Source organism: Typopeltis vanoorti, chromosome 22 (genome assembly GCF_054136105.1).
Source record: "Typopeltis vanoorti isolate ZY-2024b chromosome 22, IOZ_Tvanoo_1.0, whole genome shotgun sequence".
Taxonomy (NCBI): domain Eukaryota; kingdom Metazoa; phylum Arthropoda; class Arachnida; order Uropygi; family Thelyphonidae; genus Typopeltis; species Typopeltis vanoorti.
In genome coordinates, this window is record NC_143570.1 from 55501639 (window position 1) to 55517403 (window position 15765).

Sequence of the window (15765 nt, forward strand, 5' to 3'; positions counted from 1 at the left end):
ATAACATCAATTCATTACTCAATCTAGTGAGTAATAATTTAAAAATATATATATTAAGTCAGCTACAGAAACACTCTTAACTCAACTGAAGACATGAACAATCAATATATTATCATTATTTTATGGCATCGCCATGAAATCCAGAGACTCATTGTGGGAGACCCAAATCAACCATCATACACACACAAATCCTATTAATAGCTCTCTTTGAATCCATTCACAGACAGGGAACTCACAACCAATTCTGGCAATCAATTCCTCACTCACCACTCTCTACCAAAAAATATAAGGAACATTAATGAAAAGGGCTAGCAAAGGAATTAAGACAAAAATACATATCAATTAAACAGACAAAAATGGGTGACACTGTTCTGAGTAAAAAGAACAAGATAGTTTTTCAGGCACTAGATAACAAGGAAGCAGGAAATACTGATAATAATTAACATAAAAACACAAGCCACTTAAATGGGAGATGATATCAAGAAAGTTAAATCAGGAAACTTCACAATGAGAAAGCAGAAAGTGTGATTTATGATGACTATGGTCCAACCGAAAATAAACAATAAAAAGGCAGAGGAATTCTCAGAATTTTTAAAGAGTCCAGATGATATAAAGAAATATGATCTTTAGATCTTATTAAAGATCTAAATAGCAGCAAAATTCAATAAAAAAAAAGACAGGCAGACAAATTCTGGAAATACTGGGAGAAAGGGGCAGGGCAATACCAACAAGTACCTGACAGATTTCTGTTCAGGACATGAAGGGGTCTGAATTAGTACCATTATTCAAGATAAAAATGTGCAGAAATACATACAGAGAACACCACTCTAACTGAACAAAAGAAATCTTATTGGTTATGTTGTTACTGATATCTCCACATGTTACATTCAAGCAATAAAGATCAGGGAAAGGAAGGAGTAGACATAGTATTCAACACTAAAAATGAGAATAATCTTGAATGGCAGGCACCATCAAGTAGAGTGAAGTGGGCAAACATCAGAATGTGAAAGTGGAAAATGGGAAATGACATTTAATTGTGCCTATAGTTCCACAAAAAGTGCTACTAAAGGTTCATGGAGGAATTTTGCAAGTCAGAAAGCATTTGACAAAGCAAAAAGTTAATCCATGCTGATATATAAACAGAAGAATAGCAAATGATTAACAAATGTATTGAAATATGTTATTGACAACAGTGATATCATTACACTGGTTTAGGGCACAAGAACAGGGAATTTGAAACAGGAAGTGATCACCATTTGGTTTTGAGCCTGATGAAATTGAATATCAATACTAAATAGAAAAGTAATCAAGTTTAAAAAAAAAATAAATCAAGTTGAGCAGTTTTCAGAGGTTAACTATAGACCTTGCAGATTTAGTGGCAGAATGAACAAAAAAATATGTTAAATTCACCCAAAGAAGCACGTCGTGGAGTTGTCTATAAGGATAGAAAAATCAGAGCTCCACAGTGGACTCAGCAAATTAAGCAGGCAGTCATGGAAAAGAAAAGAGCGCACTAAAAGTTTCTGGCAAAGAAGTCAGCAAGCAAAGGAGTAAAACTAAAGTCATAGAAAGAATTCGGTAAGAATATAGAACATAAATATCAGGAAGTTGGCATAATCTTCTGAAGGCTTGAAGAAAAAAAAATGGAAGAGTACTGTAAAAGGAATCAGAGCTGATAAAGGTGACATAAAACTAAAGATCTTGAGAATTACTTTCAAAGATTTCTAAATCAAGTAAGAAGTGAGAGAACAATGGGAGAAAATATTCAAGGAGTACCATTCAGAAGGCCTAATTAGAAGGTAGAATTCCAAATTATTGCAGTAAGGATTTTTATAGTACCCATCTATAAAAACGGGAAATAAAACTGAAAGTGACAATTAGAGAAATTTCCCAAGAGTTTTCTGGACGAGATGTGAGCATGCTTGGGGGGGAGCAAAGAGCTTGTTGTTCACCAAATCTTTGTGAGACAAAGATAAGCTGGGTTAAGGTTCAAATAGAAATTGTCAGGATCAGATTTTCACTTTACAATAAGCAGTTAAGAAATCATGGGAACATAATGAGAATCTGTATATTTTGGAGATTTCAAAAAGGAATATGGTAAGTGCCAAGAGAAAAGCTGTTGAAAACACTGTAATAAGATGTATATTGGATGTTATATCAAGCAATACATATCAAGCTTTAAGTCAGCAGTTAGAATTGAAGTACAGGAAGATAGTTTGAAATAAAATCAGGCATGAGACAAGGGTGCACACTATCTCCACTGTCAATAATCATCCTCTACATGGAACAGATTATGAAGAAAAGTAGCATTAGATTAGCATTCTGATGTCAAAGTATAATTTCCTATATCCACTGATTTCAATTTATTAAACTAGTCCTGGATGCCGCTCATGCCATCTGTTTACTTATCTAATTTTTCTCAAAAACTTGCATATCAGTGGTCTTTAGTCTTTGATCAACTCTTATTTCTAATAGCTCTTAGATCCATAAGTTAAAATTTGTTTCAATCCTGTCTTGTACACAATTCAGATTATTTTGACTAATAATCTATTTTATATAGAATAAGAACACTAGTATTACTACCACTCTCATGTCCCATTTCATCAAGGTCTAACAAATGAATTTTGTCCACATGCTTTTGGTGTGCTACTAAATCACATATTCTAATCTTTGGTGCTTATCAATTCTTTTCACTCCTTAATCTTATATAATATTAATGTATTAAATATGTAGCAATTTCACTTCCTCCATACAATGCTATTTTATTTTATTTTGTTTTTTTGATAGTGCGATATGATAAAACTGATATAGGATTGCTTTTTGTTTGCATTACTGATGTGTCGTTCTGACGATAGATTAGCTCATTTGATCCACCATAACTAAACAATAAGCACAAATATTTTCTAAACACACCACTCTTAACAAGTGTGGTGTGTTTAGAAATCTGTTGTAAAAAGAAATCTGTTTAGAAATTTGTTGTGACTATCTATGCATACTTCTTAACAAGTATGCATAGATAGTCAAGTAATAAGAAAAGTAGTAACAAATGTGAATGCTTTGATCGTGTTTGAAGATGACTAAACTAACAAGAAAACATCTGTAAGAAGACTCAACAGGCAAGATGGGCAAATATGGTAATGAAGAGCCTAAGACAACTGGATGAACACCTTACTGAAGATGAGATGCAGCCTATAACAGGAACAAACAGAGAACAGTGGCAGCAATAGACCTAAACAGCCCATTAAGGTGCAGATGATGATACAAGTTTACAATGTCTGTATGAAAGAGTTTTATATGGCTCCACCTATGAAAGGTTTATTTGTAAACATTTGAGGATGGTCTAAGGATTTTTTTTATTCCTATTTTTACTGATTTTATATTTTTGTATTTTTAATTAATTTTATATAGTCTGGAAACTCTCTCTAGAGACCAAACATGGAACTTTTTAAGCCATTTCAGACCTCCAATAAGCAAGGCACCATCAATATATTTTGCACAATAATTAGATGTAATTGCACAATATAAGCAAGTTTAAAGAGCTGGGGAAATGATATATTTCTCTACAGTGTGGGCATAAGAGCACTTTAGTTAATAACTGGAAACGATTCTCTAATGAGCTACTACAACAATTTTATATTTACTGCATATGATCAATCCAAGTTATATATATGTAAAGTATTTTTGCCACATCTAGATTTTTTTACTAATTCTGATGAAGCTACTCAAAAACCTGGGAAAGCTGGTTAGTGCAACTTACTAATAAACTTGATATGAAAAATAGTATCAAGTTTCTTTCTAATAATGGACAAGAAATAAACTATCGTTCTATATATCATGGTAGAGCAAATTCAAGATTTCACTTTTTTTTTTTTACTTGTTTCCTAATGGCATGACATTAATTTTTGTCTGAATTAATGTTATATCTATAGTATACCATGAATATTCGATTCTCAATGAATTGAATTCATTGAGAATTGAATTCATTTTAGATAAATGTACTGCAAGTTGAGAGTTATAGAACTATAACTGAAAATTGAATAGCTTGGTTTGCAATTTTCAACATGATGAAAAAATGTTGGCAAAGTAGTGGAAAAGGGCTACTAATTTTTTTTAATTTATTTTTATGATTCATAACTCCCCATATCTTTAACACATTAATGCTGGATACATTGTTAATAGATGAAATGGAAACTATGCTCCTCTGAGAATACCATTCTTAGATGAGCTATTATATTCTCAGTGAAGAACTTAATAGATTCACTGCAATTCTAGCATTATTTATTTTCATTCTTAATGTGTTGAATAAATGGAAAAGAATAATGATTTCACGTTCCTACAGATCTGCAATATGAATGGCGATGGCATGACATTTGCTGTTCTACCCAAAATAAACTTGTATGATGTGCTCTTTTCAAAGTTAAAAAAAAAAAACATTCTTAATTAATGACCAGCAATTAAAAGAGATTTATTTTACTTATAGGATCAAACACATTTATGCATGCCAGCTCACAGGTGGTAAATAAGTTTGTTTTTTCATTTTTTATATAAAACATTTTGCATACCAGCTCACGGGGAAGCTTTGGACTTGGTGATGGATCAACTTCTTGTCTTGATACAACAAGATTAACAGCACCACCTAAAGGAGTGTTCCTCAAAAGTGTAACTGCTTCTGTCTGAGATTTTCCTGTCATTTCAACATCATTAACCTTTGTTTTGAAGGGAGAGAAAAAGACATTAGTTATAAAATCTCAATAGAAGCTCAAAAAAGAGATAAACTACTTACAGCAAATATCATAAATATAATGATATGCAAGCATATAAAATATATTACAAGAGGAAAAACACATAATGCAAATGTAACATGCAATCTTCAGTGCAATGTTTTGAAAATCCATATGAATATAAGTGGATGAATTTGCATCACTAATACGCGTGGATAGGCTTATGTGTTCGTCAGACATGTTGTAATAGGTTTCACGGTATAAAAAGAACACAGATGGTTAAGAAAATAACTATTTATTAAGTTAAAAGCTAATATTTTACTGGTATTATATCCAGCATCTTCAGAGCACACAACACAAAGTTTGTTACAAAGGCAAGACAACCACAATCCGGTGTAACAGTGGGGACAGTATAAGTGATTGCAGCATGCAACACAAGACCAAAGTCCCAATATGGCGCCATCTTTAAAAAAAAAAAAAAAAGTTTTGAAATAGTAGTCCAAATGATAAAAAATAAAAGTAATAAATATTAATTTGGTCTTAGGATGACTGTCTCCCAAATCTTTGGTAGATTTATACAGCCATACTTGTTAAGGTTTGGAGTATGATCTGTGTTCTTTTATACCGTGAAACCTATTACAACATTGATTCACTAATCTTTGATCATTATAAAGTATATGATGCACAAGTATCCATTAGTCATTTATCATATTGTAAAGGCACTTCCAGTTAGTAAGGGTTGCCTGAACTTATTCATACACACACACACACACACACACACACACACACACACACACACACACACACACACACAAAAAAAAAAAACGAAGTTTATGTTCAAAAATATATTTCCTTAAAAGTGACATAAAAACTCAAAGTGAAAGAATTTCTACAATTAGAAACCGACATAAGATATTAGCTTAGCAAGTGATAAAAATGAAACTTTTCAGACAAATGAGTTTGTCAGAATAGTCCAATGAATTTATCTAAATCAAGGAAGCCTTAATCCATTATTAATATACTGCCATTTGCCATGTGCATAACTTATTATTAACTGTGCTTAGGCTTAAATGGTGGTTTAAGCTCATTTTCAGATTTAATGGAATGAATGAAAACAATTTAATAAATCCGATATTCTATGTCACAGAGACATCATCTTGGATACAATATAAAAACTGAAATAACAAACACAAAAATGCACAAACTGGAAGTGAAAGATATTAGACTAGAAACCCGAAGTCCTAAGAGAGAGACTCTCTAAGGGTGCTGATAGCTTGGTTGTTAGATGGTCAGTCCTGTATTACAATTCTGAAGTTTCAGGGGGAAAAAAGCAAAGTAAAAGCAGGCACTTGATAAAACTGGAAATTCTCTGTACAGCAAGGGATCAGTACTGAGTTACATGGTTATAAACTAATCACAAATGCTCAGAAGAAGATGTCAAAGTTATAAATTCACTATTACAATGTATCAAAACTAGAAATTATGATGAATACAGAACATGGGAATCTACAATCTTTCTCCTACAATAGCCAGTAATGTTTGCTTAGATACAGTGTTCATCTAGACTAAATCCAAAACACTTAAAAGCAATACTGCAGAAAGAAATAACTGCCTTAAGTTATACAAGAATATAAATATTGTAATAATTAAAGCTGATAACAGTAACAAATTTCCGTGTTAAGCAAGAGGAATATAACAACAAAAAAGGCAGAATCTTCTAGATGACAATTCTATTTACCAAACTACTTCCTACGGCGATTTCTGTGGTTAAGAAATTCAACATAATTATTCCAGTTTTGTGACCACATGTTTATTAAAGAAAACTGTTTTTAAAACTAAACAAATACTAAAAACAACACCCAACAAGTTTCGTTAGTCGTCAGACTAACATCTTCAGGGGTAAAGAGAATTAAAAGTTTAAAGCACAAACTACTAGAAATTACAAAAATTAGTTCATTTGTTGGTATTGTGAACATCTAAACAGTTCATTAAAAAATCGAATAACAGATCTATACAACCATTAATGCATGTTAATTTAAGATGATGCTATTTGTTGTTGCGTTCTTTGTTTCACGCTCACTCTGCCCAAGGTCTGAAATTGGTAAATTTTTAATAAACGATGACCAAACTTGATTTAAAATCAAACCTTGGTTTTTGTTGCATTTGTAGGAATTTTAATCATATTTGCTGTCTCTTTGAATTTTCTTGTGAAACAATTCTTATCTATATAGGACATGTTTGTTCTATCCCAAAGTACATCATGACAGGTAGAGGTTGGGAGAAATGCCAATTCCGATTTATGTTCTCTCTTATTTTGTATGTCCTTTTGATGTTCGCTCATGTGGATTTCTCCTGATCTCCCTGTCTGGTCCACACAGCAAATGCCAAAGGAACAGTGAATATTATAAACCCCTGGTTTTTTCACTGGGTGATGTGGAGGATGAAGAGATCTTGATCTTTTTTCAAGTGGCAAGAAAGTCACTTTTGTGTTGTATTTGTAGAGAAGTTTGGCTAATTTATCTGTTACATTCTTGATATAAGGAAGGGTGACTGCATTCTTGAAATCTTGTTTATTTAAGTTTCTTGTAGGTGCTGATCGAGAATTTTCTTAATTAACTTAGTATTGAAACCATTCAGTTGTAGGATGTGTGTTAAGTATTGTATTTCTTCTTTCCATTTTTTTTCTGTACTGGGGATGTTGTATGCTTTATCCCTTAAGGTTTTTATTAGGCCTATTTTTTGCTTGGGGTGGCAATGTGAAGTAGTGTGCAGAAATCTTCCTGTGTTTGTTGGTTTTCTATAGATGGAGAACCATAATCTGTTTTTTCTTTCATTTATTTCTATAAGGATGTCTAGGAAAGGAAGTTCTTTATTTTCTTCTAGTTCCAGAGTGAATTTTATGTTAGTGCTGTTCCTGGCCAAATGATGAAGATATCATCCACAGAGCAGAGCCATATTTTTGGTTTTTTGTGCCAGTTTTGTAAAGCATTATTTGTGAAATAAAATTCACCAATTTCAGACCTCGGACAGAGTGACCACAGAAAGTAACAACAAATAGCATTGTCTTCAACTAACATGCATTAGCAGTTGTATAGATCTGATATTCATTTTTTAACGAAATGTTTAGATGTTCACAATACCAACAAATGAACTAATTTTCGTAATTTCTAGTAGTTTGTGCTTTAAACTTTTAGTTTTCTTTACCCCTGAAAATGTTAGTCTGATGACTAACAAAACTTGTCGGGTGTTGTTTTTAGTACTTGTTTAGTTTTAAAAACAATTTTCTTTAATAAACATTTGGTCAAAAAACTGGAATAATTATATTGTACTTCCTTCTATATCTCTAAAGGAAAAAGTTCATGAATTATTAAACTACTGCATATTCATCAGGTCCAAAAAAAATTCACAAATTATACTTCCCTATGCCCTATTACTGATAGTATAGACAGTTCCACTCAAAAACTTGTGAGAGGAGCAGGTGTCTGTATTGAGTCACTTTCTCCTCTCACAGATGACTCTACTTTTATAAAAAAAATTCTATTCATTTGAAATAGAAAACATCATTAGTCAAATATTAAAGTCCCTTCAAGCTTCAGAACATATAAAACATTACATGCCTTCCTGAATCTGTCATACCATCCACTACCTGAACACATAAGACCAAAGCATTACATTCCTGTCCCAAATATCTGAAAAGTAAGCTTAAGTATAAAAATAAATAAAAGTAACTTTTACACTACAATTCAAACCAGACTTCAGCATAGCAACCCTAATCCAGTCAAAGGACAGACACCATTCTCTTTCACATACTGGAGTGCATGAGGTGCCTTATGAATATAACTTGTCCTATGGACAAGTTATATGGACATGCAGAAAGATCTATTAACATCTACCTCAGTGAACATGAGAAATAATATTTGCTACTATCAGTACAGTAAGTGAGGACTGGCAGACCATGCAGAACCTCGAGAAAAGGAAAATGACAACAGTATTCCCTTCCTAGATACTCAAATTACATGTGAGTTTGATGGATCACTAGCATTCTCCATTCACAGAGAACACACACACATGCTGGTAGATACATTCACAAACGGCCCCACTAACTCCTAACAGGATAGGATTAAAACTCTGTATAACAGGGCTAAATTATTTAGTTCAGATAATAGTGCCCTGTCCATCCAACTTGACCACATTTGTATAACAAATTTAGTTTAATCCTTTATCCAAGTGTGAGCAAACAAAGTTTGCACCTGAAAGTATCTTCAGGACTGGGGTAAGGTGGTACAACACCAGGACAACTCGTTGCAAAGGTGGAGCAAGCTACCAACACTCCTGTCTCAGTATCTCCTATAATGCAAAACACATCTCCTTGTGGATATGTCTAATGTTATGCATTAAGGGAAGGGCCACTACCCAGACTAGTTTCGACCTTTATTGAGGTCTCTTCAGTGGGAGCCAGGCCCAAGTGGAGATACCAGGCAGAAGCATTAGCAGGTCATCTCCACCTATAGGAAATGCCAAATGGTGTGCCATCCTTTTTTTTAATAAATTACTCTGGATTTAGAGAAAGATGTTGAAAGTTTATTTTTCACTTGGCTAGAGTATAATAAATTTAGTTTAATCCTTTATCCAAGTGTGAGCAAACAAAGTTTGCGCCTGAAAGTATCTTCAGAACTGGGGTAAAGTGGTACAACACCAGGGCAATCCTTGCAAAGGTGGAGCAAGCTACCAACACTCCTATCTCAGTATCTCCCATAATGCAAAACACATGCATAACATTAGACATATCTGAAAGGAGATGTGTTTTGCATTATGGGAGATACTGAGATAGGGGTGTTGGTAGCTTGCTCCACCTTTGCAAGGATTGCCCTGGTGTTGTACCACCTTACCCCAGTCCTGAAGATACTTTCAGGCGCAAACTTTGTTTGCTCACACTTGGATAAAGGATTAAACTAAAATTTTTATACTCTAACCAAGTGAAAAATAAACTTTCAACATCTTTCTCTAAATCCAGAGTAATTTATTAAAAAAAAGGGTGGCACACCATTTGGCAAATCCTATAGGTAGAGATGACCTCCTAATGCTTCTGCCTAGTATCTCAACTTGGGCCTGGCTCCCACTGAAGAGACCTCAATAAAGGTCAAAACTAATCTGGGTAGTGGCCCTTCCCTTAATGCATAACATTAGACATATCCGCAAGGAGATGTGTTTTGCATTATAGGAGATACTGAGCGTGTTGGTAGCTTGCTCCACCTTTGCAACGAGTTGCCCAGGTGTTGTACCACCTTACCCCAGCTCTGAAGATACTTTCAGGCGCAAACTTTGTTTGCTCACACTTGGATAAAGGATTAAACTAAATTTGTTATACTTTAACCAAGTGAAAAATAAACTTTGACCACATTTGCAAAAGCTTCTTAGTCAATGGCTACAATTCTCATTGTATTCAAAAAAACGTATTTCTCCCCCCCCCCCCCCCTTAGTATAGAGACTACATGAAAGCTAACACCATTCTACAGGGTGTTCGGGATAAATTTGACAGTTTCGTAAGGAAAAAGAAAATCTTCTTTGTATCTATTAAATTTAATGAATTGACAAAAAAACATTACAGGCAGAGTTAATTACAATACTATCAACAAGATTTACTCAAAATAACCACCATTAGCATCGATCACAGCTTCAATTCTGCTTCGGAACCTCGAACAAGCTGATGCTACAGTCTCCCTGGGAAGGGCCGCAAAAACTGTTTTAATTTTATCCATTAACTGGGCTTTTGTATTACTGGAAGTGCGATTGGTGTCTTTTTCAACTGCGCCCCATACAAAATAATCCATGGGGTTAAGGTCTGGGGAGTTTGGAGGCCAAACATTTGGACTAGTGAAGTCGTAGAAATTTTCAGACAACCATTTTTGACTTTTCCCAGAGGTGTGGCAAGGGGCCGAATCCTGCTGCCATACATACGGCCTACCATTGGCTACCCTTGTTATCCAGGGCTTGACTACAGTTAGCAACTCCACGAACAAAGCCCGAATTCCAATGCCAGGGTTCTTCAACACCTGTTCCTGCAGATTTGCGAGGAATTCTGCTGTACGAACGCAATCAGATCGTCTGCTAGGGATCTTTCTTCTTGCTACATCCTCGTAGTCACCATTGCAAGTCTCTAGTTCATGCCTGATTGTTTTTACTGTATTCAGGGAGCATTGGGCAGCAGTCGTAATATCCTTATTTTGATGGCGGGCACGAATCATCATGATACAAGTTATTCTCTTCCATGATTCAGGTGGGTTCCAGCTATCCATCCTTTCTGACATCTTGTATATGAATGAAGAAGGGTCCAAACTTTTAAATGAAGAGAAGTGTGTGTTAATACATGTAACTTACGGAAAAATATAATTAATTATAAATATGTCAAATTTATCCCGAACACCCTGTATATATCTGAAAAACTAGCTAAAAACAAAGAACACAACCTTACAACACTTACAGATTATGTAAAACATTGGTATCCCTTATCTGCTCCAACAAAGACCAGCCAGGTGTTTACCAGGTCCCTTGCAGTTGTAAACTATCCTAATGGCCAAATAAGCAAGACAGCCAACATCAGAAAAAGTGAACAGAAGAACTGTATTCATTAACACAACTAAAGCCACTCAGTACTTGCTGATCATGCTTTGGACACCTGCCACAGGATATGCTGGAAGAAGATCACTCCAATGCAGCAGTTATGGATGATTATATTTTCCTTGAGATGTGAAACACTACGAAATTATCCGAACCTCAACCAATGCCAATTTCCAAGTTTTGGGAAGTGATCACATTATTTGTTCATGCGTTTTCTTAATTAATAATTATTTTGAATTGTTTTTTTTATCTATGAAACTTTTTACAATTGTTCCCTTGAACTCTAATAGTGTAATATACTTCGGCTGCAACCAAGACAAGAGTTAACATGCACATGAATTATGACTCATTATTATGATTCATGTTTTGAATGTAGTCAACAGACTGTCTCCCTGTCCATGTAATGTTGGATGAAATATAATGAGATTTTTGAATAAAATTTGATATATTTTGTTACATGTGTAAGCTGTGAAAGTTATATATATATAAGGACACCATAGTGGAAACAAGAAATTAAGGAATTGGTCAGGGAAAAGAAGAAAGCATACCTAAAGTTCTTCCTAGCAAATAATTTGGCAGATGCTCCAAAAGAATATACAGAAAAATGTAACAGAGCTAAGCTATATGTAAAGGTGGCAAAACAAAAGTCATGGGAAGACTTTGGTATGTAAATAGAAAGTTAGGCATAGAAATGGGAGAAAAATTACAATAAAAGGAATCAAATATGATAAAGGTGACATGAAAATCAAAGATGAGGATATCCTAGATGTCTGGAGTAATTACTTTGAAAGACTGTTAAAGAAACAAACAGTGAGTAGTAGAAATTTCCAAGAAGAGTGCAAATGGGAGTACATATCTGGTGAGGGTGGAATCTTGCAGTCTTAGTAGATAGGAAGTTGAAATTCAGGGGGGTCATGTAGCAAAGACTGCACAAATACAACTCAAAAGATAATTGAAATCTTTCAATGCTGAAAGGAACGTTCACATGTAAAGATAAGAATGTCATTTTGCCTCTTTACAAGGTCTGGACTATTGTGCGCAGGTCTGGTCTCCTGGTTTCCGTTGCGATTCTGATATATTTGAGAGAGTACAAAGGAGAGTGTTCAAAATGATATCAGGATTGAGGAATACTGATTATGAAGACAGATTGAGAATTTGAAGACTGCAGACACTAGCAAACAGGAGATAGAGGAATGATATGATTGAGACTTTAAATTTCTGAAAGGATCATACAGGATTTCAATTGATGGAGGGTGGGGAAAGGACAAAAGGGCATTCTTGGAAGCTGAGAATGAATGTTACTAAGAAGGGGGGGTGAGGGTTAGATTTTTCTCTCATAGGGTGGTGAGTGATTGGAATGGATCGCCATTGGATGTTGTGAATGCAAGCAGTATGAATGAATTCAAGAATAAGTATGATAGCTGGTGCATGTAGTATGTGGCCTCCCTCGATGAGTCCCAGATTCCTTGGACATCTCTCTCTTAATAATATCAATACAGTAGACTCTAGACTATCCAGCCTAATGTGGCAGAAGTGCAGGCTGGATAACACAAAAGTCGGATAGGCCAGAGTTCTAGGCCTACCTTTTCACACAAATGTGAAAATGTAGGCCTAAGATGAAAGAGTCAAAACTTACAGTCTTACTTTTCAGGTAGCAAAACAAAAGTCATGGGAAGACTTGGGTATGAAAATAGAAGGTTAGGGTGAAAACTTAGGGTAAAAGGGTGAAGCAGTCATCTATCAAGGACGTTTTCAAACTGCAAGTTTGAAAAAGTCCTTGATAGATGACTGCTTCACCCTTTTAGCCCTCTTCCGCAACGCAATGTCCCTCCATTTACGCAAGCAGGTGATATCAGCTGGCGTCACTTCCTCCTGCTCACTAATGTACTGCAGCACTGCCTCAATCGTCTTGAACCCTTCCGAATGTGGGATGAGATTTTTCCTGTCATCTAAGGATGCCTCCTCCAACACCTGTTCCTGCAGATTTGCGAGTAAATGACTCGCAAATCTGCAGGAACAGGTGTTGAAAAACCCTGGCATTGGAATTCGGGCTTTGTTCGTGGAGTTGCTAACTGTAGTCAAGCCCTGGATAACAAGGGTAGCCAATGGTAGGCCGTATGTATGGCAGCAGGATTCGGCCCCTTGCCACACCTCTGGGAAAAGTCAAAAATGGTTGTCTGAAAATTTCTACAACTTCACCAGTCCAAATGTTTGGCCTCCAAACTCCCCAGACCTTAACCCCATGGATTATTTTGTATGGGGCGCAGTTGAAAAAGACACCAATCGCACTTCCAGTAATACAAAAGCCCAGTTAATGGATAAAATTAAAACAGTTTTTGCGGCCCTTCCCAGGGAGACTGTAGCATCAGCTTGTTCGAGGTTCCGAAGCAGAATTGAAGCTGTGATCAATGCTAATGGTGGTTATTTTGAGTAAATCTTGTTGATAGTATTGTAATTAACTCTGCCTGTAATGTTTTTTTGTCAATTCATTAAATTTAATAGATACAAAGAAGATTTTCTTTTTCCTTACGAAACTGTCAAATTTATCCCGAACACCCTGTATTTCCAAAGACAATCACAAATATCCATGCCCACGCGGGATTCGAACCCGCAGCCTTTTGGCTGGAGAGCGGATACGCTAACCACTCGGGCAGCCAGGCTGGCTATCTGTATTTAAGTTTTGTCGATTTGGAAAAGGCATATGACAAGGTGCCAAGAGAGAAGCTATTCAATACGCTACAGTTATATGGTGTCAATGGGGCATTATATCAAGCAATACTTGGTCTTTATTTGAGTTGTAAGTCAGCAGTTAGAATTGAAGGAAGTACAGGAAGATGGTTTAATGTTAAATCTGGTGTGAGATAAGTATGTACATTATCCCCCTGTTATTCATTATTTATATGGATCACATTATGAAGGAAAGTGGTATTAAACATGATATCAAAATTGGAGATGTTAATGTCAGCTCTTTGCTTTATGTGGATGATGTTATACTTCTAAATAAATATGCTATAAGTCTGCAAGATTCTCTGACTAAATTGAATAACTGTGGTAATAGATATGGTATGAACGTCAGCATTAAAAAGACAAAGACAATGAAAATAGGCAGAATTGTTGAAAATTTCAACTGCAATGTGAACAGAGAAAATGTGGAACAAGTAAAACATTTCACCTACTTAGGCACGATTTTTAGTGAAGATGGTAAATTAAATTAAGAAATAGACCACAGAATCAGCCAAGCTGGTATGGCGAGAAGTCAATTGAATAAATTCATATGGAATAGGAGAGAAGTTAGTCAGAACACTAAATTAGCTATATATAAGACAGTGTTCAAACCAGTTTTAACTTATGGATCTGAGAGCTGGGTCAGAAGTAAAACACTTGACCAAAGACTAGAGACCACAGATATGAGAGTCTTGAGAAAGATTATAGGTGTGAACAGATGGCATCAATGTCAATATCATATTAAAAACGAGGATGTTAGGAGAGAACTTGACATTGTCAGCATCCAGGAATGCGTTAGCAGAGCTAATCTCAGGTGGTATGGTCACTTAAACAGAATGGGCAAGGAAAGATTAGCAAAACAAGTGTTGTCTGCCAGGTTGGCAGGAAAAAGACCCAGAGGAAGACCAATATATAGGTGGATTGATACGGTACAAAGTGCCTTAGACAATAGAAATATAAGATATGATAATGTTGGTGTCTTGACAAGTAACAGACTGATTTGGAGGAAAATTGTAGATAGGTAGTTAGTAATGATGTAATTTTTTTCATGTAGTACTATCATATCCTGTACACCCCTTGAGGGTACATGGCAGGAATTTGATGATGATGAACATGAAATATTTGCAAACAATCAACTGTGTTAATTTATCTTACATAAGAAAAACATATTCTAACTATCAAAATATAATAAGAATGAAATCTTTTATAAAACATTTGATTGGCTACTGGTTTTACCATACGATTGGCTACCAGAAGGGAGAAGGGTAAAGATAGTGCATGTGCTTATTTTATTTTCAAACTTGGGTGCATTCGTTATAGTTATGTTGAAACAATAATTCCAAACAATATACAAGTTAGGCTATAATAGACTAATTTTTATTAGGGTACCGTATTGAGTTTATCGCTTAATATGTTTAAAAAAAAATTCTTTTTTTTTTTTTTTGACAAAATAAAAAAGCAAACAAGAAGAACAATGGGCTCTCAAATTTCAGAAAAATTTAACAAAGGGCTCACACTAGCCCTTATAGCTCACCACTGAAGAGACCTCAATAAAGGTCAAAACTGGTCTGGGCAGTGACCCTTCCTATAACATAGCATTATACATGCCTGTGAGGATATGTGCTTCGCATTATGGGATACTAAGGCAAGTGATGCGAGGTCATTAGCCTCTATATACAAGTTGCTCAGTCCTGAAGTTACT

General features: G+C 35.1%; 1 protein-coding gene across 5 annotated transcripts in view; it reads right to left on the reverse strand.

Moving 5' to 3' along the window:
* Nucleotides 1-15765, reverse strand: part of baz (par-3 family cell polarity regulator) — a 503422-nt gene that overhangs the window by 177332 nt on the left and 310325 nt on the right. For all 5 annotated transcript variants that reach the window (XM_090412006.1, XM_090412010.1, XM_090412009.1 and 2 more), the window contains exon 11: nt 4563-4706. In XM_090412006.1, coding sequence (XP_090268132.1) covers nt 4563-4706 — 144 coding nt within the window. The remainder of the gene's footprint in view (nt 1-4562; nt 4707-15765) is intronic.